At 33.9% G+C, this 22,027-nt stretch overlaps 1 protein-coding gene across 1 annotated transcript in view; it reads right to left on the reverse strand.

Annotated features, from left to right (window-relative positions):
• Positions 1 to 22,027, reverse strand: part of LOC133175501 (uncharacterized) — a 52,913-nt gene that overhangs the window by 17,475 nt on the left and 13,411 nt on the right. The window contains exons 2-26 of the mRNA XM_061310616.1: positions 20,047 to 20,383; positions 19,449 to 19,583; positions 18,974 to 19,211; positions 18,735 to 18,873; positions 18,361 to 18,495; positions 17,887 to 17,990; positions 17,337 to 17,461; positions 17,060 to 17,172; positions 15,431 to 15,568; positions 14,753 to 14,852; positions 14,524 to 14,624; positions 13,960 to 14,139; positions 13,347 to 13,434; positions 8,356 to 8,773; positions 7,431 to 7,492; positions 6,778 to 7,058; positions 6,362 to 6,523; positions 5,908 to 6,018; positions 5,548 to 5,749; positions 5,166 to 5,278; positions 4,296 to 4,497; positions 3,817 to 3,976; positions 3,506 to 3,668; positions 2,150 to 2,373; positions 643 to 645 (exon numbers count right to left, since the gene is read on the reverse strand). Of these exons, the coding sequence (XP_061166600.1) occupies positions 643 to 645; positions 2,150 to 2,373; positions 3,506 to 3,668; positions 3,817 to 3,976; positions 4,296 to 4,497; positions 5,166 to 5,278; positions 5,548 to 5,749; positions 5,908 to 6,018; positions 6,362 to 6,523; positions 6,778 to 7,058; positions 7,431 to 7,492; positions 8,356 to 8,773; positions 13,347 to 13,434; positions 13,960 to 14,139; positions 14,524 to 14,624; positions 14,753 to 14,852; positions 15,431 to 15,568; positions 17,060 to 17,172; positions 17,337 to 17,461; positions 17,887 to 17,990; positions 18,361 to 18,495; positions 18,735 to 18,873; positions 18,974 to 19,211; positions 19,449 to 19,583; positions 20,047 to 20,383 (4,034 nt within the window). The remainder of the gene's footprint in view (positions 1 to 642; positions 646 to 2,149; positions 2,374 to 3,505; positions 3,669 to 3,816; positions 3,977 to 4,295; positions 4,498 to 5,165; positions 5,279 to 5,547; positions 5,750 to 5,907; positions 6,019 to 6,361; positions 6,524 to 6,777; positions 7,059 to 7,430; positions 7,493 to 8,355; positions 8,774 to 13,346; positions 13,435 to 13,959; positions 14,140 to 14,523; positions 14,625 to 14,752; positions 14,853 to 15,430; positions 15,569 to 17,059; positions 17,173 to 17,336; positions 17,462 to 17,886; positions 17,991 to 18,360; positions 18,496 to 18,734; positions 18,874 to 18,973; positions 19,212 to 19,448; positions 19,584 to 20,046; positions 20,384 to 22,027) is intronic.

Below are 22,027 nucleotides of genomic sequence, written 5' to 3' on the forward strand. Positions count from 1 at the left end.
TCATAGTATGAAGTTGACAAAAACAGTTTTCCAAGTAAGAGATATTCTATGTACAAATTAACAAATTAAATGCACTTTGCAGTAGCTGAATTAAAAAAAAATCTAGCCCTTTTATCCACAGGTATTCAGTGGCTAAATGACATATGTAGTATACATTGATGTTAACTGAAATATCAATGGGAATTGCGTAATAATTGAATTTTGTATTTCACTTCCTTATTTGTCGAACGAAGGCATTTTTCTTTGCTTGTTCGCCCATTTTCTTTGTTAATGTTCCCAATTGCTGTTTACACTTATGCAAATCATAGTATGAGGTTGACCAAAAAAGTTTCACTAACAGTTTTCCAAGAGATGTTCTATGTACCAATTAACCAATTATATGCACTTTGCAATAGCTGAAATAAAAAAAAACTAGCTCTTTTATCCACGGATATTCAGACAGTGGAAAATTGATATTCAAATTATTTCAAATATGTTTATAGAGTGCAAGCTAGCATTCAAACTTCTAGTTAAAGGAATGATAATAATATTTATCTATGTAAATACCCAAACTGACAAATTATGGCACTTTTCAGTGATGATTAAGTCGGATCATTGTCTGCTAATTTATCAAAATCGGCGAATTACAAGAAGCTTGAATGCCAGCTTGCTTTCAATTTCATATGTGTATTCCTTGTGACAAAAGCTTTCACAAACGCATCTTGTTTTTTCTGTTTTAATTTGTTTTTTTTTTTTTTTGGTTTGTTTTTATTTTATTTTATTTTATTTTTTTTTTTTGGGGGGGGGGGGGGGGTCTACAAAGAAATTCTTGTTAAGGAAAATTTTAAAAAATTACCATCAGTCCTGATTGTTATCAGATTACACAATAGTCTTTCTTAACGGCCTTTCGAGAATTTTTCACTCATTGATACGCCACCACTTCCCTGTGCAAGGCTGTAAATTAAGACCTTTTTGGCATTTAGGGCCATTGAGCAGTGAGGGAACTTTTCCGTACCAACAACTTCTAAGACAGGGGACATCGGTTTAGACAGTTCGAATCCCCGGTCTCCACGTCTCGCAGTGGGATTCGAACTCGCGACATATGGATCAACTCCTTACTCCGAGACTCTAAAGCAAACGCTTTGACTACGCGGGCGACCAAATTAAGACAGGAAGACTTTGCTGTGAATTGTAGAAAATGTATTATCATACATGAATATATCGTTCTGTATATAGTATGAATTTTTTTTTCTCTTTATAGCCTTTTATTTTTAGGAACAAAATAATGTGTTTTATACGGGATTCAGTCATGATCTTGTGAACTTAACTTTAAAGCATGGTAAGTGCGGGATAGTCCAGACAAGACTAGTGGGGGGGAGGGTTCCAGCTTCTAGTAAGCCCGTTGAAATCTTTCAACTTTACAATGCAACTCCTTTATATTAAATCTTTTAACAAAATGAAAATAAAATACAAGTTTTACATTTCAGTATTCAGTAAAGAAATATGTATTTCTACATGCCTTAAGGAAATCCGTTAAAATCCTACGTGTGAAACTAAAAACGACAGTATAATTTTTGGTGTGTTCATTTAGATCCGCCACTTTTGTTCGTTTTAAAGTGCAGGTAATATATTTGTAGTCGATCCCCTGAAAAATTATCAGTGTTCCATTCTTTGGAACATGACGTTCTTTGCAGAGTAAAACCTGACGACCCTGTGGCATGTCGGGTGTACTTTTGCATAAAGGGTATTTTGAAATTCTTTATATTATGCAAAGATTGTAAATGCTTGGTGGAAGCACCAATTTATTTACTTTGTGTGGCAAAGACTGTTTATTATCATTTATGTAAATCCTAGTTCTGCGTAGCCATAAGTCAAACAAAACAGGGGAAAAAACTATAAAATATTTTAATGGTTACAATTGTCATAAAAATATTGCATAAGATATATTTCCAATTAAAATCAATGGACATCTTTAATTTTTTTTAAGTGTTCGAAGTGCCTTGAAAGGTATTCTGCGTATAAAAGTATAAAAATTATAATTTCTGCAACTTATTAAACTTATCTTGCTAAGACATGTATATTGAAGTAGTATTGTACTACTGAATCTAAAAATGAACACAAATAGAGACAGTCAATATTGCACCAATCCCGTTTCTACAACTTCTCTAACCAGTAAAACATTTTTCTTTCCCTGTCGGATGGTATATGAGGTTTTATTCCCCTCTCAGCTACAAGTTCTTCTTCCGGAAACTCAGCTGGCGTTTCCGGTTGCCATTTTATAAGGTTGAATTTTTTCACAATTGCAACTAGTGGGATCCAGCCCATGGCGCTGATAATTAACATCGCTGCTATAAACTTACACCACCCTGGCCACTCTGTTGTTACATTATCTGCCTGAAGAAAATTAAATTTACATCGTTTTAAAAACAGCACACTTTGTCATCAACATCATCACTTACTGCTCATTTTAACGTAAAGATATAACAAGCTTATCTTTTAAAAAGATTGGTGAGCTAGAGCTGTAGCATAATAAAATACAGAAGAAGATATCTGAACCATTTGTTAAATTTGCTGAATCGATTAATTATAATAGGAAAGCAGATTGGTGCACTAGGGGTTGAGTTGGGGGGGGGGGGGCACAATTCTGAATGGTGAATCTAAGAGTGTGCTTCACGTCGGCAATGGCATAACTCCTAACTGTGCTTTAAGCATTCTGTATTTTACAGTAATTTCAATTTCGAGGTGAGTAGAACCAGTGAGCACCTTCGGGCCTTTCCGGCAAGCTCGGAAAACATATCCGAGGTTGCCGCGGTTTTCCGAGCTTGCCGGAAAGATCCATGAAGGTAGATAAGAAAAGCTTGCATTCATTACAACTTTAGAAATAACAGTCTTGGTTTTATAAAACCCGAGTTACTGTTACTTTTTGTTCATTTACGTGCAGATTAGACAACAAAATACGAAACTTCAGATCATATGTATTTTCAGATGATAAACACTAAATTGACATGTCTTTCAGACATACTCTGAAAAAGATTTTTGTTGTTGTTGTTGTTTTTTCCGAGCTTGCCGGAATTATCCACTAAGGTGGTAAAACTGTAAGGAAAGCTAGATGTCTAGAATCTTGGCATTATATGGCCAAATTTTTTCTTGTTCTTTTATGTGTGGGTTAGACAATAAATTTAAAAAAAAAAAATCAGAATCCTGATCTAGACTGGTATTGACTGTCTCTAACCTACAAAATGTATATCGCGCACATCAAACAGGAAAGGCCAGTGTAAACTCGGATCATTTCTAATTTTGTATGACAAAACGAAATTGTAATCGTACAGTCTATATTGTATCTACAGTAGTTTTCCCAGAACACCCGACCGTGAAGTCGAGCATGCGTATTTCAGAAATATAGACTAACGTAGTTGCTAGCGCTCGAGAGCGCTAGCAATAAGAGCAATCTTCTTATCGAAAACATTAAATTAATTTCAAAAAAACTATTCCTAAAAATTCCCTCAAGTGCACTTTCAAAACTTACTATGGAAGGAATCCATGCCTCGTATGTCGCGCTGCTAATCATTGATTTGATGAGACTTGCAAGGAAAATGACGATGATAACTAGGGGAGATACGTATTTCCACATAATCAACCAATAATAATTAGGCCTTTGTCCAGTCATTAGTTCGATGTCGTCACCAAACCTTAAAAATTAGAAAAAAAATTTTTTAATCAAACTGTTAAATGGACCCCCCCCCTTATTTTTTTTTCAAGTGTATACTTGCAAATGATGGCTCATTTCGCTTTAAGGAATTTGTGTCCAGATGCATTGCAATGATTACGAGATCTTACCTTTTCAGTCCATACGCGTACGTTAGTCCGAGGAGTTCGCCAAGGGCGATAATAAGGAGAGGAATGTTACCACTGTATTCATCAAACAGAACAAAAATGTATGGGCCCGCTGAGTCCGCATAACAGAAGGAGATAAGTAGGGATACCAAACAAAGAACAGCTAAAAGACAGCGAAAATACAATGTTAAACGATTATTAATATATTTTACAACCTGAGACAAAACCATCATATAGGGAAAAAAAATTAAACGTATCATATACTCAGACTTAATCAGCATCCAAATCAAAACTAAAACAAAAGGCTTTTCTCGGAAAATGCCCCCCCCCCCCCACGTACTACGGGTCAATTCTCTTCCAAGATAGGGGTATTACATAAGGATTGAACATAAAATGAATTAAAGAAACAATATATATATTTTTTAATTTTAGGGGCATTGACATACTAGTGTTTACAATTATAATGAAAGAGCACACGTTACCTGCCACCACTTCTTTACGTAGGTCTTTGACGAGGTTCATGTCGATGATAGAGGTGACGACCCCCTCTAACATTCCAAACATACTATCCAGTCCGAGGGTCAGTAACATTAGAAAGAATAACACTGACCACACCTGAGCGGCGGGCAACTGGTTAATGGCCTCTGTAAAGGCAATGAAAGCCAGTCCTGTTCCTGATCCGCTCTAAATAAAAGAGAAATCAGAAACTACAGATTGAACATGCAAAATGTGGGTTAGCTGCCTATTCACGCTGCCTTAAGGTTCATAAGCCCCTCTGCTCATTCATATAAAATGTTGCTTTAATGTTTATGATTTTCCGAAACAAATGCATTTTATAAGTAAAATACAAATATTTATATCACAGCTTGCAAAGCAAAATTAATCCAAACAAAAAAAAAACCAAAAAAAAAAGGAAAGAAAAAAAGAAAAGAATTTTCAACTTGACAAATCTTTAAAGGAATAATAAACATTTATCCCGTAAAAAGAGTTATCTCTCTTATCAGAGTATCAATGAACCTTAAGTTAATATAACAATCATACTGTGGATTGACTTAAATCAAAATAGATTGTGGAAGTCATTATTTCCCTATATCAACATGATAATAAAGTTAACTGAATCAGAAATAAGATGGTGGCTTAAGTTGTTCCAAATTAACCTTAGTGTGTATCAGTCCTACAAAACTAACATAGATACATATTTTATAACAGTTTTGCCATCAGTTACATCGTTTTATTTTTCATTAAATTTAGGTCATTTAGTTAAAAACTTATTGGGCATTTTATTAATTTGCTAGAAGGAACATATGAAACTAATTTTTTTTTTTTTTTGGGGGGGGGGGGGGGGTTTGTACCTTCTGTATCTCTGTTTTGATGTCACATGCCAGAAACCCCGTTGTCATATTCTGGCTCAATAACAAATCATTCTGGGCATTGCAGGCCTTGAAACTCTGTGTTGCTTTGAATCCTGAAAATGTATAGAAGACTATTTTATTGATTTGTAAAATGCTAGATCTATATAACTTTTCAAATGAATAGCTTAAAGGTCAGTTTTGGCCTAAGGCCTCCTCTTTTTTCATAGATATAACATTACATGTAGTAAATTGTTCCAAAATTTAATAAAATGTTCAAATGTATTTTACCGTTACTTTGTATTTTTCAGTTATTGCCATACATACTGGTATATCATATATTTGATAATTAGCCGAAATGTAACACATACAATTAGTATCTTACCTAGAATTGAGAAAATCACTATTCCTGCAAAAACGGAAGTGCCACAGTTTACGACAGAAACCAAGATGGCGTCTCTGTAGCAGTTGTTTCGAACTGGCATGTACGAGGAAAAGGCGATCAAGCCCCCAAAAGCCACACCAAGAGAAAAGAAGATTTGTGTGGCCGCCTCTAACCACACCTGTGGATCTCCAAGACGTGAAAACTGAAAAAAGTAATGCAAAATATTTGTTTAAATGATCTGTAAACGTTCAGGAAACAATGTCACATTGTTTAATATAAATGATTAAGTAATGTTTGTCGATCAGCTCTAGGAACTCAAGAAACATGAATGGGAAATGTCAATAACACATAGAGGCTTACATCTGGGATGAAAAAATGTTTGAGTCCTTCTTCAAATCCCTCAAGCGTCACACCACGGAAGAAAAAGATGAGAAGCACCAGATAAGGAAATGTTGCTGTGACATACACAACCTAAAGTAAATGAAATTAGAAAAGACTTTGTCATAAATCAATTGAAAAAGTAATACCGTGAATTTGTCCGGGTGCATTGAAAGAGATCAAGTTCCTGAAGAAAATCTCAGAAATTATACATGGCATAGGGCTGACAAAGTGTGCGTATCTTGCCCGATGTCGCTATTCCTTTTGCCGTTCACATGAAAACAATTATCCAAAATAAATGAAGACAATAAAAAGACCTTGTTGAATATCAATTGAATAAGTATGACCGTGAATTTGTTCGGGTATGTTGAAAGAGACCCAGTTTCTTGGAGAAAGTTCCAGAAATGAAATTTGGCATAATGCTGACAGTGCGTACCTTTCCCGATGTTGCTATTCCTTTTGCCATACACAGGAAAACAATTAGCCAGGCCGCTAATAAACTGACTACAATCCACCAGTTCAAGGTCCCGCGTTCATCAACGGAAGGCGAGATGTTGAGCGTTTCCCTGTACCAAAAATATGTCGTTGGGCCACTCATCTACAATAACGAAGATATAGTTTTATACATTTCATTGCAATGTAAATCAAAATTTATAGACTCGGGTTGCAGTGGAGTGTTACTAAAATTATGTTCTCTTGTGTTTTAATACAGCATTGGTAAAAATGATCATTTACTACAGATGAAAATGCGGAGGGTGTTATGGTTGATAATAAAGTCAAAGATCATAATTCTCTGTCAATTGATCATGCTTGTTTGTGTTTCTTTTATAATAAGTCTCTGAAAGTAACTACCGAACATTCCGAGGCATTGCCAGGACATTCAGCCCACGGCAAGGGGGACTGGAAGCTGTTGACCAGATAGTAGAGGCACCAGGCTATGATAGTATTATAATACAGCGAGACCCAGAAAGACACCATGGCACTAGCTATCCCGATACCAGCCAGATATGGCGATATTTGGTTCCAAGCGCCAATGGCACCTTTGCGCAAGCGCTGTCCCACCGCAAGTTCCAAGTAAAAGATGGGAACGCCCTCGATCGCCAACATGATTGTGTACGGTATGAGAAAAGCCCCTGCAAAGTAAAAACAATATCATATAAACTAGGTATGTACCTGGTATATCACTTAATTCTTAGCGTACAGGGTTCATTTATATAATACACATATAATTATTTAATTTGAATGTAATTTAATGTAGACATGGATATATAAGCTTTTTGTTTTACAACATATGCACCTTCGATCATATTCTTCCATTTAACACCGAGATTCCCAGGTATCGCTTACTCATGGGTTATTTATAAAAATTATATCATTTAAAAACTGTGTGTCCTCTATTCAAGGTCACCAAGCTTTCAACGTCAGTTCAGTATCAAGTCTACGGTTTCATGATTCTTTTTTGCTCTGTATAGACGAAGTGTTTCTAAAAGAAAAGGTTTACTCACCGCCTCCATTTTTCTGTGCTAAATATGGAAAACGCCATACATTTCCTAATCCTACAGCGTATCTACAAAAGAAAAAAAGATGATTTTGTTAACAATTGAGAGTTTGGGAGATAAACATGGGAAGTTTTAGTTCATAATTCCATGGAAAATTTAAGACGAAGCCATATGTCATAGTTGACAAAATTTGACGCTGGCAATAAAGAACATGTTAATACTATTATTATATACAATTTGTGATTAATAAATAAGTAGCCTGATGAGTATTTAGATAAAATCTTATCAGTGGGGATGATTTATGGGTATAGAACATGTACAAAAGTCGGCAAAAGGTCTCTGATTTTGTACACATGTGGACGCCCCGTCGTTTTGCTTTATTAGCAGAAATGTCAGACCAGCGGGGTAGTCGGTTACACTTTTTCAAACCATATATACAATCCCTGTCTGTATAATATATGCCATTGTTTACAAATTAAGATTTCAAAACTTTTTTTTTTATAAAATAATCTCAAAGTGAGACATATATGGGACCCTTCTCACAAAAGACTTACAACACTATTAAGTATCAACTGATTTTTTTTCTTCTAAGTCCAATTCAATCAAGTTTCTCTGTGATTTTATCCTTCAGTTGAAAAAAAAAAATCAAGGATATTGCTTATTTCTCTTCTTAGCTTTCAATTGGGACTCCTTTTTGACTCATATAACGTTGGATTCCTGTCATCTACATGCACTTATATATAGATAGCTTCTGTCTTTGGGGAATTAAAAGATTTAACCCCTCCATGCCCCCTCCCCCGCCATGCCCCCCCCCCCAATATCAAACGAACTGGGAGATGGCAGGATAGGCCCGTTTCGGTTTCATTCAATGATTAGATCTCACAATACCCTATGTATTGTAGCAATGACTCCTACTAAAAATAATACTCACCCAACGACTGCTAAGATATACTGAGCTTTGTTGTCCCAAGTTTCCCTCTCTTCCTTGGATTCTTTCGAACTTTCTCCATTTTCCGTCGCAATGAGAGCATCCGTAGACGTACCGGCCGTTTTGGCAGGATCGTCTGACATTCTTTCAGTTGATTCTCGCCAACTTTTCCTACTTCCTGTTTCCAGAGCGGATTCGAATGAGTTTCTTCGAAAGGGTGGGTACAAGTTGAGTGAAACGCCGTCCTTTTGCACGAGTGAGCTTGAACTCTCCACTGTGAAAATACTGGGGGTAGAAGCCGTTTCAGATAATGCGGGGTTGTCATATGCATACTGGTTTCGTCGGCCCGTTTGTCGCCTCGGGGGGTCTCGGTCTGCTTTGCCATGATACATTCTGATTAAGGTGTCAAAACCAGTCGGGCCTAGATATTGAACAGTGCGAATATCAATTAATTGAACAAACAAGTTACATCACCGAAAACACATCTGCAATATTTATCAAGTAATCCGCTTGCGTAACAACAAAACCTAGAAATGGTTTCCGGAGTGTAACTTCATGGACGTGTTTGCTTTATAATCTTCTCTTTTACTTACCGAAGAAATGTGTTGACATAAGAGTATCGCAAAGAACTTAAAATCACGTGCATTACCTTTGCTTTTTTGTAAAAGAATTTCTTGACAAAACGATGTCTCGCGTGAATGGAGGAATTATTAAACATGCATGGATCCTTTTTGTGATCATATACAAGTAAAGCATCATTCAGTTTTCAAGAAGACTGCACTCTAAAAACAGTTGACGCTCAAAGTTGATGTCACTAATTGAAAAGTTTTTTTTCTCTCTCTTTAAATAATTTAAGAATTAATTAGGAAATAATTTTTTTCAAAAAATCAAAAAATACTGTGCATGTATATCAGATTCGTCAACTTTAAAAATTTTCTACATTGTATTTAAAATTTTCGAATCTTTTCTGCAGAATAGTTAGGACTGTCCAAAGCTTAATCAGTAGTTGTTAATAATATAATATACGAAATATTCATATAAGTAGTATTTCTATTTTTCCCCCTGACACATTTTAACAATCGCATTATGGTTCAAGGCTAATTAATCTATCAGAATGCTACTTAGCAGTTCATGTTTGATTAATTATAGCATTAACATGCTACCTATACATCTCACACTACCCATGACTCGACCCCCCCCCCCCCCAGTAAAAAAAAAAACGGGGAGGGGGTTACAGTGTTTTACTCAAATAAAAAAAAGGAGATTTAAAAAGGCATTCTTCAAACTAAAATAGAGGTCTCTTGAAGGCTGAGAAGGAATTTATTTAGAGCAGATTCAAACTTGTTTGAACTTGGCCTTGGGAAGTTGGGGTGGATGAGGATACAATAGGACCTGATAGGGGAAGATAGGGCCATGTGAGTGTTTTAATTTTCAAACAATATTTTATTATGAATTATACATAAAAGGATTGGACAGCAGGCGTTACCTATATAAGTCATTTCCATAGTTCAAGGTCAAAATCTTACACGTACAAGTTATTAGTTACATAACATTGAGGGAAAAAAAAATACATATGGGTGTTTTGGTTCATTGGTCTTTTGTTTTGTAATCTGCTAGTTTTGGGATTTTTTTTTTTTTTTAGTTTCCTTATTATTTTTTTTTACCGAAATTTAAGGAGGAAGGGTAGTGGGAACAGACGCCATACCCCGCTCTGAATCCACTAGCCACTGCTACCTCTCTCCTATACAAATTTCATAACATCATTTACTAATTATAGTAATATAAACAAGGTGAGAGAAAACATATTCCAGATTTTCCCTCGAATTATCTTAGTAATGAAGGTTAAATTTAAAATGCTTAAACCATTTAAACTTGTTTTTTCTTTATTAAAAATTCTTTTGCATGAAATACAATGTACTTGTACTTGTACTTTATATTCGAGACTACATATATATCTAACTAAGACTGATAGCTTGTCAAGTATATTAAGAATGTGATTTTGATTTGAAATAAAAATCATACCTCTCTGGGGGATACCCTTCCTAATACTTAAGAACTGTTTCGTGTACCAGCTGACTTCCGTGTTACTTTATATTTTACGGATCAGTGAATTTAATTTTTTTTCAGTGCATTCTTAAAATAAATACTTGAAAAGTTTTAATCCGGTTTTTATATACCTTCATGATAAAACCCAGGTTTTCCATCATATCGTACACAGGATAGCTGTTATGTGTAGATTTAAGGAAATTCTAAACACTAACAAAAATGTTTTTGGACGCTGATTTTTTTTTATCATAAATATAAAGTTGTACATATTGAATTTTTCTAATTAATTTTCAGCATAGGGTACCTGCCATATTTCTCAAAGAAAAATATTCAAAGACAATGAAGTAATAGTGAACAGAAATCACTTTTATTTACTTCAATTGGAAAAAAAATATGCAAAGAATGCTATCAATTACTTTATCTTGGTCTAATATAATATTAAGAATGCTATGATCTATTTAAATCGTTATCTGACGTCTTGGCGTCAGACAGTACTAGATTTAGTCGTCTTGTCGGACAAGTCGTTCAGTAGCATTCTGGTGATCTTGGAAACTTTATACTAGAGAGCATCAGGATTTATAGAAGACCAGAGCACTGGATGTTAAAACAAAATTAATCTTAATATAATTTTTATCGCCATTTTACAGGTTACATAACATTAAGACCTTCATTCATTATTCATATCCAGCAAAACAGCAGGAATGAAGCTGGTTAGGACAACATTTGTTGAAAATTTTTAGATGTTTATTTTCAATACTTATCAAGCATCTCTGCATATATAAATAACTTGCGGACACAGGCCCGTAGAAAGCAGTTTCATAAGGCGGGGGGGGGGGGGGGGGCAGCTCTAGCCTAACAGAAGTTTTTAACACGTAAAAACAAAAGGTAATCAGACGTAATTTCTCAGGGAGTACACCAATTAATGAGCTCGTTTTTTTTTCAGTGAATACTGACAAAATTATAACCGTTATTTTTGCAATTTAGCATTGTTTTCTATAGTGAAGGATTTCATCGGCATTTGGGGGGGGGGGGGGGCGGCCCCTTCGTGCCCCCGGTTTCTACGGGCCCTTGACATGTTTAATTCATAGTAAAAGAAAAATAGAGGTAGAAAATGTAGATGAACTTTTTGTTGATGTAAGCTCATTTCTAACGAGTTTATTTTAAAAACATTTGATAGTATCCATTTATGATTATATCTCTTGGTGTTGTAACGCTTTTTGGAAGCACCGGATATATCCATGCTTAAGGACATATGATACAAACAATTTTTTTTTTAAAAATCATAAAAAATAGCAACTAAAGTCATGTTTATATAATTAAATTGAATAAGTTTAATAGCATAGATTTTAATTTTTCATTCAAAGTTCCACAATAATGTCCTTAAAGTGATAAAAAAAAAAAACGTTATACAGATTTATAAGGATGATTGCAGAAAGGTTTAATTTTGAACATCATAGAAAGTGTACAGTGAATGTTTTAGAAATGTGAGAATTGCATCATTTACAACCAAAATAGGTTCAAAATGTATATATTATTCCAGCTGGCGTCCTTTTTTTTGTATCGTCTTTCCTTAAGAAAGAAATAATATGTACCTGTAGAATGAATGTAGGTCTTAGTCTCATTTCCTTTTGATGGCACTATATTTAACTTTTCTTGGTTCTTAGGAATTTATTTATAAACTCTGATTTCTGTTGATGACGCTGGATTTAACTTTTCTTGATTCTTAGCACGATAATTTCAAAATTTGCTGACGACAAACAAGCTTTTTAGGAAACAAAGACTTGTGTCATTTTCTTTAGAGTCCCTTCTATTTAAACAAGTATCATTTGTTAAAGAACCTATGATTTGCAGCCGAAAATTACCGCTTGTGTCAATGTTTCTCGTAATGCTTTGTAAAACGTACTTCTTTCCTACTCTGAACCCATGCAGGTCACATACAATTTCAAATAAATTTGATCAAACTTAAGCTGCATGTACTGAATGCGAAAAACATTACTTTGCATTCATTATCTAACAGAAGCGGAAGCCCTTGTCCGAATGATATATAGAATCTAGAATGACATATACGAAGTCTAATTTGAACTAAATCACTGGTCCTGATTAAAATACACGTAAACAGCGAGCAATCTGACAGACATTGAAAGATATTCAGTTATAAACACCTTAACAATTCTCGGTTCTTCTTCAGCTTATTATGAACAATCGACCTCTGATAAGAGAGATAACTCTTACTGTTAAATATTTTTGATGACTGCTCCTAGGGATGTTGAACCTTAAGCATGCTCACCAACGTAATGAAAATCTATAACTGTGATATAGTCGTCACTCCATATTCGCATATGTTATGCGACATTCTGAAATTCGTTGCCATTGTTTTCCCTGTGTAAATCGTAGTAAATGTGATGAGATTAATAAACTCAGTTCAGTTCAGATATTTAGACTTGGGGCCACTGTTATTCAATGTATTATAATATTCATACGATAAAACTACTTGTTTACTTTATTGTTTTCACAATGAAAAAAGGGTTTGGTTTACAAACATTTTCACTGGCACATTATTTTTTTTTTATAATACATGTAATATTAACCTGAATTATAATACCCGCTATAGAATTATAAAAATGATACATCGAGCGTTATTGCACCAAAGTCACATTTAACAATATCACTTAATATGTTCTACAGCCAATATCATCCTGGCAAACTTTGTCCAAATACTCATCACACGGTTATCCAGTGCTTTAACTGAAACAAAGAAAAAAATCATTTAGGAACGGCTTTTCAATATTGTGAATGAAAATTCTTATTTCTGTTTTATGTCAAATTCTGTAGGAACAAGGAAAGTGCGTGCTCGCAAACACAACGAACTGGGTACTTATCAGAACATGACATTGTTCTTAAGATACCGGCGCAGAAAATTTGACAATTTTATCTGTTGCCAAGGACGCACAAAGGACTCACCCTGAAACGTTTGACGTCATTGGTTCTTGTGATTTCTTCGTGATCTCTTTTTGGGGTTATGCACTTTGCCAATCTCTGTGTAATTAGAACATGCAAGATTAAAAAAAATCATCAGAGTAATTCATTTATACTCCAGTCGCAACTGTTCTGCTAATTTCTCCGCCGAAAGTCTGATAATTTTTTGTTATATTTAATTTTATTTGTGAATATGGGCTTGTCATCATGTGTTTAATTACTATCTAGACAATATTAACTTCCCATTCTATCAATTAAGACATAATAGTGAATCTTACATAATAAATTTATTAACGCTTTCGATAATAATTACCCTAGAAATTCTTCCCATGAAATTAAATATAAATCAGACTTCTTATATTTATAAATGAAAGGATATTGCTGAGAAAGAATCCGTACATGTTCTCTACAGAAGATGCATATGTCAGCATAGAAAACTCCCACGTTTTTTTTTCTTCACTAAATTTCTATACTAATAAAACCTCTATTCTTTTATGTACTAAAATAATATTTAGCACCTATTTTTTTTTGAGAAGTTCTTGAGCGGATCAAATATTTTAATTATTATTACTCATGTCTTTGTACCTGTTTAAAAGTTCCTTTAGTGGACAGTATGTGATATACTGCATAACCTGGTATCAGGAGCATTGAGGAAAGAGCCACGCCCCATCCTATGACGTTAGCATACGTTGGATAAGTATACACGCCCATACTACCCTTATACGTCAGTGGTCGATAATGAGAAAAGCTTGATATCACAATAATCTATAAAAGACAAAGTAAGTTGTATCATACAAGGAAATGTCAAGAAAAAAAATTAAAAAATATCTTCTTTTGATTTTAGTTTAGATATATTATTTTAAACTAGCTCCAACCAGTATTCATGCCCAGGTCGAGACTTGCATTAATTTTGTTGCCGATATTGTAAGAGAATCTATATTCAAGTTTTAAGCTTAAATAATGAAAACAAACAATGCTAAATGAAACTTTTTCTATGAAAAAAAACCGCTTATATCTGATAGTCGCTTTAAATGTTCTAGAAGCTTTGCTATGATAACGATATCTAATTTACATCAAAACGCGATTCTTATCACCACTTCCACGAGGTCGTCTAAAAAAGAGAGAGGGTTCGTGAAGAAAGGTTGTTACCAGTAGGAATGTAGGACTGAGGATCTTCCAGCACACCCGCCAATACAGCCCTGGTCTGTGGCCTGTCATCTGATAAATGTCTGAACAAAACTGATCCACCCCTGAAAAAATTGGATCATAAGGTCTTAGAATTCTTATTTGACATATTCCACATTATAAAATACTCTTCATCAAGCCCTATTCTTCTAATAAGAATGAAAATCTTTTAATTATATATGTTTTTACTTACCGTAAAACCAGGAAACGGCGATGACTTGAAATAGAATGGCAAATACGATGGAAGTGCCAGCAGCGAATGTATCCAGTATTTTAAACACATACATACCTCCCTACAAAATTTAAAAAAAGAAAAATAAGTTGTTTATCAAGAAAAACAAGCAACTAGTTTACTTTACAGAGAATATACTATTGAATTTGTATCTAAATATTTGCTACTAAGTTATTATGCCATGAAAATTGTATAAGATTTCTTATGAAACCAAAAAAAAAAAAATGGTGTAAAATCTTTGATTTTTCCCCCATAGATAAAACTTTTGAGTTGAAATTCTCATATTTTATCTATAATATTATCATCAAAATAAGTAGGAAACTTAAGACAAAAAAAGTAAATGTACAAAAGATAAATGGGTTTGCACTGAAAGAAAAGAAATCAGTGCATCGCGTTTCACCTGCACTGCATTGCAAAGCCTTGACTCTATCATGATTCAAGCAACCTTTCCTATTTGTTATATTACACATGCTTTTTTTCGAAAGGTTAAATACCATCAGATTAACTTAAGAGGGGTTCATTTCTTTTTTTAACACTTGCTGGTAATACCCAGAATATTCTAGTAAAACCATGCGCAATTTCTATCAAACGTAAGAAGAAACCAAGTGTATGTAACACGTTTCTTGTACCATTACTTACTACGGTCATACATGGAATGGAGAATAGGAAGGCACTAACAACAATGACGAAGGTTAAAACTTCCCGTGCCCACCGGTGTCTAAATACCCTGTAGAATTGATCTCGTAGTCCCGTTAACGGAGACTCCAATCCGCCAAACTACCAAAAAAATTTAGACAAAATGTAAATGAAAGACAGTATAGTAATCAAATAACGCGAACAACGGTGAAACAATCAACGAAACAATGTTATGTTAAAACGCGAAGTGTAATAACAACGCAAAATGTAATAAACTGGGATTATTACATATTAAGTTATTACATTTTGCGTCGGGATCAACGCAGAATGTAATAAAGCAAAATGTAATAACACGATTTTTGGATTATTAATTTTTGCGTAATTACATTTTGCGTGGAATTAACGCAAAATGTAATGTATTTTTTGGTTGTTACATTTTGCGTTACTTAATTTTTGCGTTGAGGACAACCCAAAATGTAATAAAACAAAATGTAATAAAACAAAATATAATATTATTTTTTTTATATTGTGCTTTAAAGGTGCTTAGACACAGATTTGAAGTTAACATTTTCTCAAAATTTCTGTATAATATCACGACTTATATATTGCAATAGCATTTCACACGAAAATATAATTAAAAACTTATTTTATCTGGAAATTATTGGAACTACGAATTCCTGGACGCGATTGATTAACACATCCTTGCACTTTCACAAATTTTATTTTTATCCTTAATATTTAAGAAAAGAAGCGATTTTGTTTTGTATTAATGAAAAACATTACATCTATAATCCAGAAAATTCAGAGTAGAAATGTGCGAAAGCAAACCCCCTCACTAATATCGTCAGCCCGTGCTCAGTGTTGTGTACAGAGTTTAACAAATTGAATACACCCGTGAAACGTAAACTGTTTCTGTAAACAGGGCACGAGCTCTGTTATTGTTAATGTTTACGATTCACCGGGTGAGTTCAATTGTTAAAGTCTGCACACACCACTGAGCACGGACTGACAATACTGTGAGTGGGTTTTGCTTTCGAACATTTCTACTCTGAATTTTCTAGGTTATAGTTTTAATACTTTTCATTTATACACAACAAAACTGCCACTTCTCTTAAGTATTAAGAATAAAATTAAAAATTGTGAAAGTGCAAGGATGTGTCAATCAAACGCGTCCAGAAATTTGAAGTTTCGTAACTTCGAGATGAAATAAGATTTTTATTACATTTTAGTATGAAATGCTATAGCAACATATAAGTCATGAAATTATACAGAAAATCTGAGAAAATATTAACTTCAAATCTGTGTCCAAGCACCTTTAACGCGAAACATCACTAAATTGATTTAAACATATAACAATTGGGAAACTCGCTTTACTAATTAGAAAGACAGACCTATGACTATAAGACAAACGTTACGGCTTTTAGGAACATTACTTAATCTTATTGTATATTTTTCTAACTCTGTTTCTAACATTTTTATTGAATACTTATAAAACATTAACTTAACTTTGATTGACATGTCTATTTATAAATCAGTCTGTATTATATATCCATTATTGACATTAAAATATCAAATGATTTTTAATACATTTTGTGTTGTTATTACATTTCGCGTTGTAACAATTCTACTCACCGCACTATCCAACCCTAGCGTAATTAACATGAAAAAGAACAGAATCCCCCATATCGACGATCCCGGAAGTGTAGAAATGGCTTCTGGGTAGACGATGAAAACGAGACCCGGACCTTAAGTTTTAAAAGTTGTAATCATGTTACAATTTTTTATAGAACAGTTAATATTTATTTAGTCTATTGTTTTGTATTAAATTAAATACTTCATGAATATATTGAGTTATAAGGTATAGAAAAGCATCTATTTATTGTGTATGCGTTTTAACAAACAATTTTACCATCTTGTGCGACATCCCTGATGTGTTTTTGCTGTTTTTGAGCCATGTAACCAAGGTATGTGAATACCACAAAACCAGAAAAGATACTGGTGATGCAGTTAACGGATGCTGTTATGAGACAATCCCTGCAAATAAAAAATCGGTAAGATTTGAATTTATGGATTGGTGTACTTACAATATTTGACCTATAAATTTAAATTTTGAACCCTCCAAGTAGTTTAGAACATCTACGGTGTGAAACAAAAACTACTGCTTGTAATGTCATCTTATAGACATTCAAACTGGAGAAAAAAGGAGATTTGCTAAGTGTTGAATTAAGAGTATAAATCCTAAGACAATCATGATTCTTTAAGCACTTATTTATATTAACATTCTATTTTTATGACAAACAACCCTGAGGAGTTAATATACTGGTAATGATAAAACTATGTATAGATTAAGGGATAATGAGAAAACACATTTCTTTAAGGATTTTATTTATATATCCGGAAACAAAAACTACATCAGATCATTTGAAAAACCAGCTTGTTTATGCTTCTTTTGTTTATACCTGTAACAATTGTTATTAAACTTGTTATAACTGGCGTAAGCAATGTGAGTTCCAAATCCGGCGCCGATGGAAAAGAAAATCTGTACTGCTGCATCTATCCAGACCTAGGGGATAGAGAGAATTGAGAAAAATCAGATTTCAAAATCTACTTTGCATTTGATTACTCTTTTTGGGCAGCAATTACAAATACTAGTATTAGAAGAAGTTCTTATCAAACAATAAAGCAAGACGCATTTTTGAAACAAGAGCACAAGCACGCCCCCGCTAAAGAGCATATATTATTACTGCCTACTTGTAACTTCTATTACGCACTCACTCACATACACGCGCGCAATGCTATATCTCCTCCAACTTGGTGGTGTTGAAAATTACAGTATAATTCTAGGGTTGAGACCCATGCTTAAGGGGTTTGGTTGAAGGTGTGTCTGTTAGTTTAATAGAAAAAACTGAAACACACACTAAGTCATGACTTACCTGAATTTCCCCGAGCCTGCTCATGTTTGGAACGATGAAAAATTTGACCCCCTCTCCTGCACCGGGGAGCATGGAGCCTCGAATCAGCAGGGCAGTGAGAATAAGGTAAGGAACTGTGGCCGTGAACCAGACGACCTAATATGCATATGAATTATTATTCAATTTGAATATGGTAATATTTTTTTTACATTCGGATAAATTAAACCTCGAGTATATAACTATTTCACTGAAAATTCATAATACTATACATGTATTTTGGTAACAATATAAATTATTCTTCATTTCGAACTGAATTTCTTAAATCAAAAATTTGGTTCAAATTTAATAAAATCTTGTGTATTGTAACATTTACTACTAACATATAACAAAAATACCTTTCCTGCACTCTTAACACTTTTCCACAAACTGAGGTAAAGAATAATGAACGTGAGGGCCACACAGCCGGCTACCTCCCATTTGATTCCACCGAGGTTGTCAATCCCCGAACTCTTGTGTAAACTGAGAACGCCTCGTCTGTACGTAAAAAAAATCTCATACCACAATCTTTTAACTTCTTAATGTCACAATATATTTCATAGACACAGAATGCCAGATGCTTTGAACATGTACCTACTCAAAATATTCATAAGAGGAAGAGATAGCTGTGCTGGAGTTATAGGTCCTGTTTGAGTGTGTTTGATTGGTATCCCAGTCGGACTGCCAGCAGTCACGTGTGTTAAAGTCGTGATCACATCTAGACCAAGGGGTGTTCCAAGAGAAAGAAGAAAATAGGTAGTAGAACGCCCAGGCAATGACCATGTTGTAATAGAAAGCGACGATGTAGGCCATCCAACAAGAGGCAAAACCTATACCTATATAGGCAAGACTGATTAGAAGTGAATCCCAAATCCTTCAGAATTACTTTAAAATTACTTCAGTATTCCTATGTAAACTTGAAATTACTTCAGTGGGAACGCATTCTTATGTAAACCAGACTACAAGCCATTTTTCTTAATTATAAATATAAAATTACGAAATCAAAATAATTTGTTTAAAAACCTTTTTACTGAAATCGTTTGTCTGAACATATTTTCCCAGAAAATATTTACCTCTGAACATGGGTACAAGGTTATTCCACACATTTATGGGTCCCTCTTTGCTGAACTGCCCCATGCTTAGTTCCATAAAGAAGACGGGAACAGCGCCGAGTATAAGAACCGTGAAATATGGAATGATAAAAGCACCTGCAATATTCAATATAAACTACCTAAACGAGTGTAAGTCTTTTATTCTTGTACTATAGAATGTCAGGTTATCAATATACCAAACGTGTTTTTGTTTCAAGCAAGATCATTATAGCAAATATTTACTTGTTCTCAAACAAAAAGATACTTTATACAAAAGGTTTAACCGCGTTTATGGTACATTAGAGATGATTCCAATTATTGTTGCTTTGCCTTTAGAAATTGAAGCCTGTGTTTTATATATTTTGTTACCATTATGAAGGATCTCATCTTCAACAAAATTCAAATGTTCTAAGCTTCTTCGATTACTTTGCGATTTTCTTCTTAAAAGAAGATCATATTTTCCACTAAATGTTTCGATATACAGTAGTAAACATTTGGATTTATTTAATTTTTATTCCTATCACGTTAATATAAAAATAAATATGATCTACAGTGTATCATTAAACAGCAACACACTCACCGCCGCCATTTTTGTACGCTAAGTAGGGAAACCTCCATACATTAGATAAATCCACGGAGTATCCAATCGCCGCCAATAGATAGTCTCCACTGCCGCCCCAGTTTTCCTTGGGCGGTGCTACAAAGTGCTCCAACTTATTTTTGTTCTTTATATTATTATTTTCAGGGAGCATTTTCTCTTTAGAATCTTCATTATTATGGTCCCGTCCATTTTGCAAATTGTCCATTTTTATTAAAGGTCCAACATCATCAAATGTTGCCTCGTCTGAAGGACTTGGGAGTGTTTCACCATTATCCATGTTGTTTGAGTTGCAGTCAGGCTCTGCTTGGCCTTTATTCTGAAATATTATTGTAAGCCTTTTTTATTATAGTCTGGTATGTTTTTATTGTCACAGGGGTTAATGGAGAACGGTCGACCTATATGACACCAATAGTTAAGAAGCAGATTTGTTTTCTGGGGTGTTGTGATAAATGCTCGTTTGTACGGAATCTAGCGTTTGACATGTCAACACATTCGGTTATTAACGACACTGTTTCCTCGCGCGAGATCTTGCGATACGTTAGCGTGCGGCCAACAACCGTCAATGACGCGAACGCTGTTTGTCAAAAAACACAAATGACTTGAAAAAGTAAATAAAAAAAAAGTAAATAAACAACTTAAAATAAAGTTTTAAAAAATATATAATTCTTAACTTGACATTTGATTTGCGTTGTTTTTATGGTCAATTACTTTAATAGACTAGTTATGAAAATGAATATAGGTTTATTTTGATGTTGATGAGTATTTTCGAACAATACCATAGAATTCGTTTACTTTTTGTGTTAAATATTTGTCTTCCTGGCACATGGGGTTTTAATTTTGGTCCAAGTCATGTCTGTTTTACAAGAATAACTTCTGTATCTGTTAACGCTAGGGCATTTGCTTTGTAGTTTCAAAGATCGAAGAGGTAAACACACACACACAAATGAACAAGAAAAAAGTCATAATTATCGGAGTTGTTACCGACAAATGGAGGGAAGCGGCTCGTGGCAGTGTAAATTTCTTTTTCTTATGGGGTTTTTTTTTTTTTGCAATTAGAACTTATTTTGTTGAAAGTTAACAAATTGTCATAATAGGTGGCCAAAGTCTAAGTGATTTGTTTATCGCTTCATTTTTTTTAAAATTGTACTGCAGATATTCTCCATAAGCGTCTAACAATATGCAATGTTATTTCAGCAAATAAATGAAAGGGGGCACAAAAAAATAGTATAAAAATCTACAACACTTGAAATGCTACAATAATTCCATGCATCACAGCTGTGTTTTTACATGTATCATGGATATGGTTAAAAATACAGCGACGTATATATCGTATTCTCGGATATTTTACTTTGTACTTCGGGTTTCTTTCCACAAAAAGTAATCTTTTTTTCTTCCTGGTGATAAAGTTCCGTCAAACTTTTTGTTAATTTTCTTGTATTATTTATTGTATAATGGGTTTTAACTCTTACTAAATCACACAACATGAATTTCGTAGGTACGTATGAAGAATGGGTTTATTTTTCGTCTATCTTAGAGCTTTCAAACTTATCAGCTTGTCATTGTGGTTTTTTTTTTCATTTTTAAACTTGAATGAAATTAAATCCAATTCTGTCTAAATCTCAAACAAGATTATGCTTTTCCATCAGTATTACACTACAGTGAGGGAATTTTGCATGGTTTGGAACTTTTGACAGCTTTTGATATTAGTTATCAAGTTTTTTCTAATGTTTTGATTGAGTAATGGGCCATTTTGAATATTTTTAGGAAAGAATGTTAGATTTAAGTTCTAAGATTGTCAACTTTTCCACTTCTGCCTTTTTTCTCTAGAAGTTACAGAAGCACGGAGGAATAAATAAATTTTAGGTTAACGAGATTTTTCATGTTATTTTTAGCCTGAATGCTGAGAATACTGTACGGTATTGATGAAATTATGCTGTTCTTTTTGAGACACAAAATTATT

The sequence above is a fragment of the Saccostrea echinata genome, unplaced genomic scaffold, assembly GCF_033153115.1.
Source record: "Saccostrea echinata isolate AGI-Se365-2 ecotype Australia unplaced genomic scaffold, CSIRO_AGI_Sech_v1 ptg000062l, whole genome shotgun sequence".
NCBI classification, from domain to species: domain Eukaryota; kingdom Metazoa; phylum Mollusca; class Bivalvia; order Ostreida; family Ostreidae; genus Saccostrea; species Saccostrea echinata.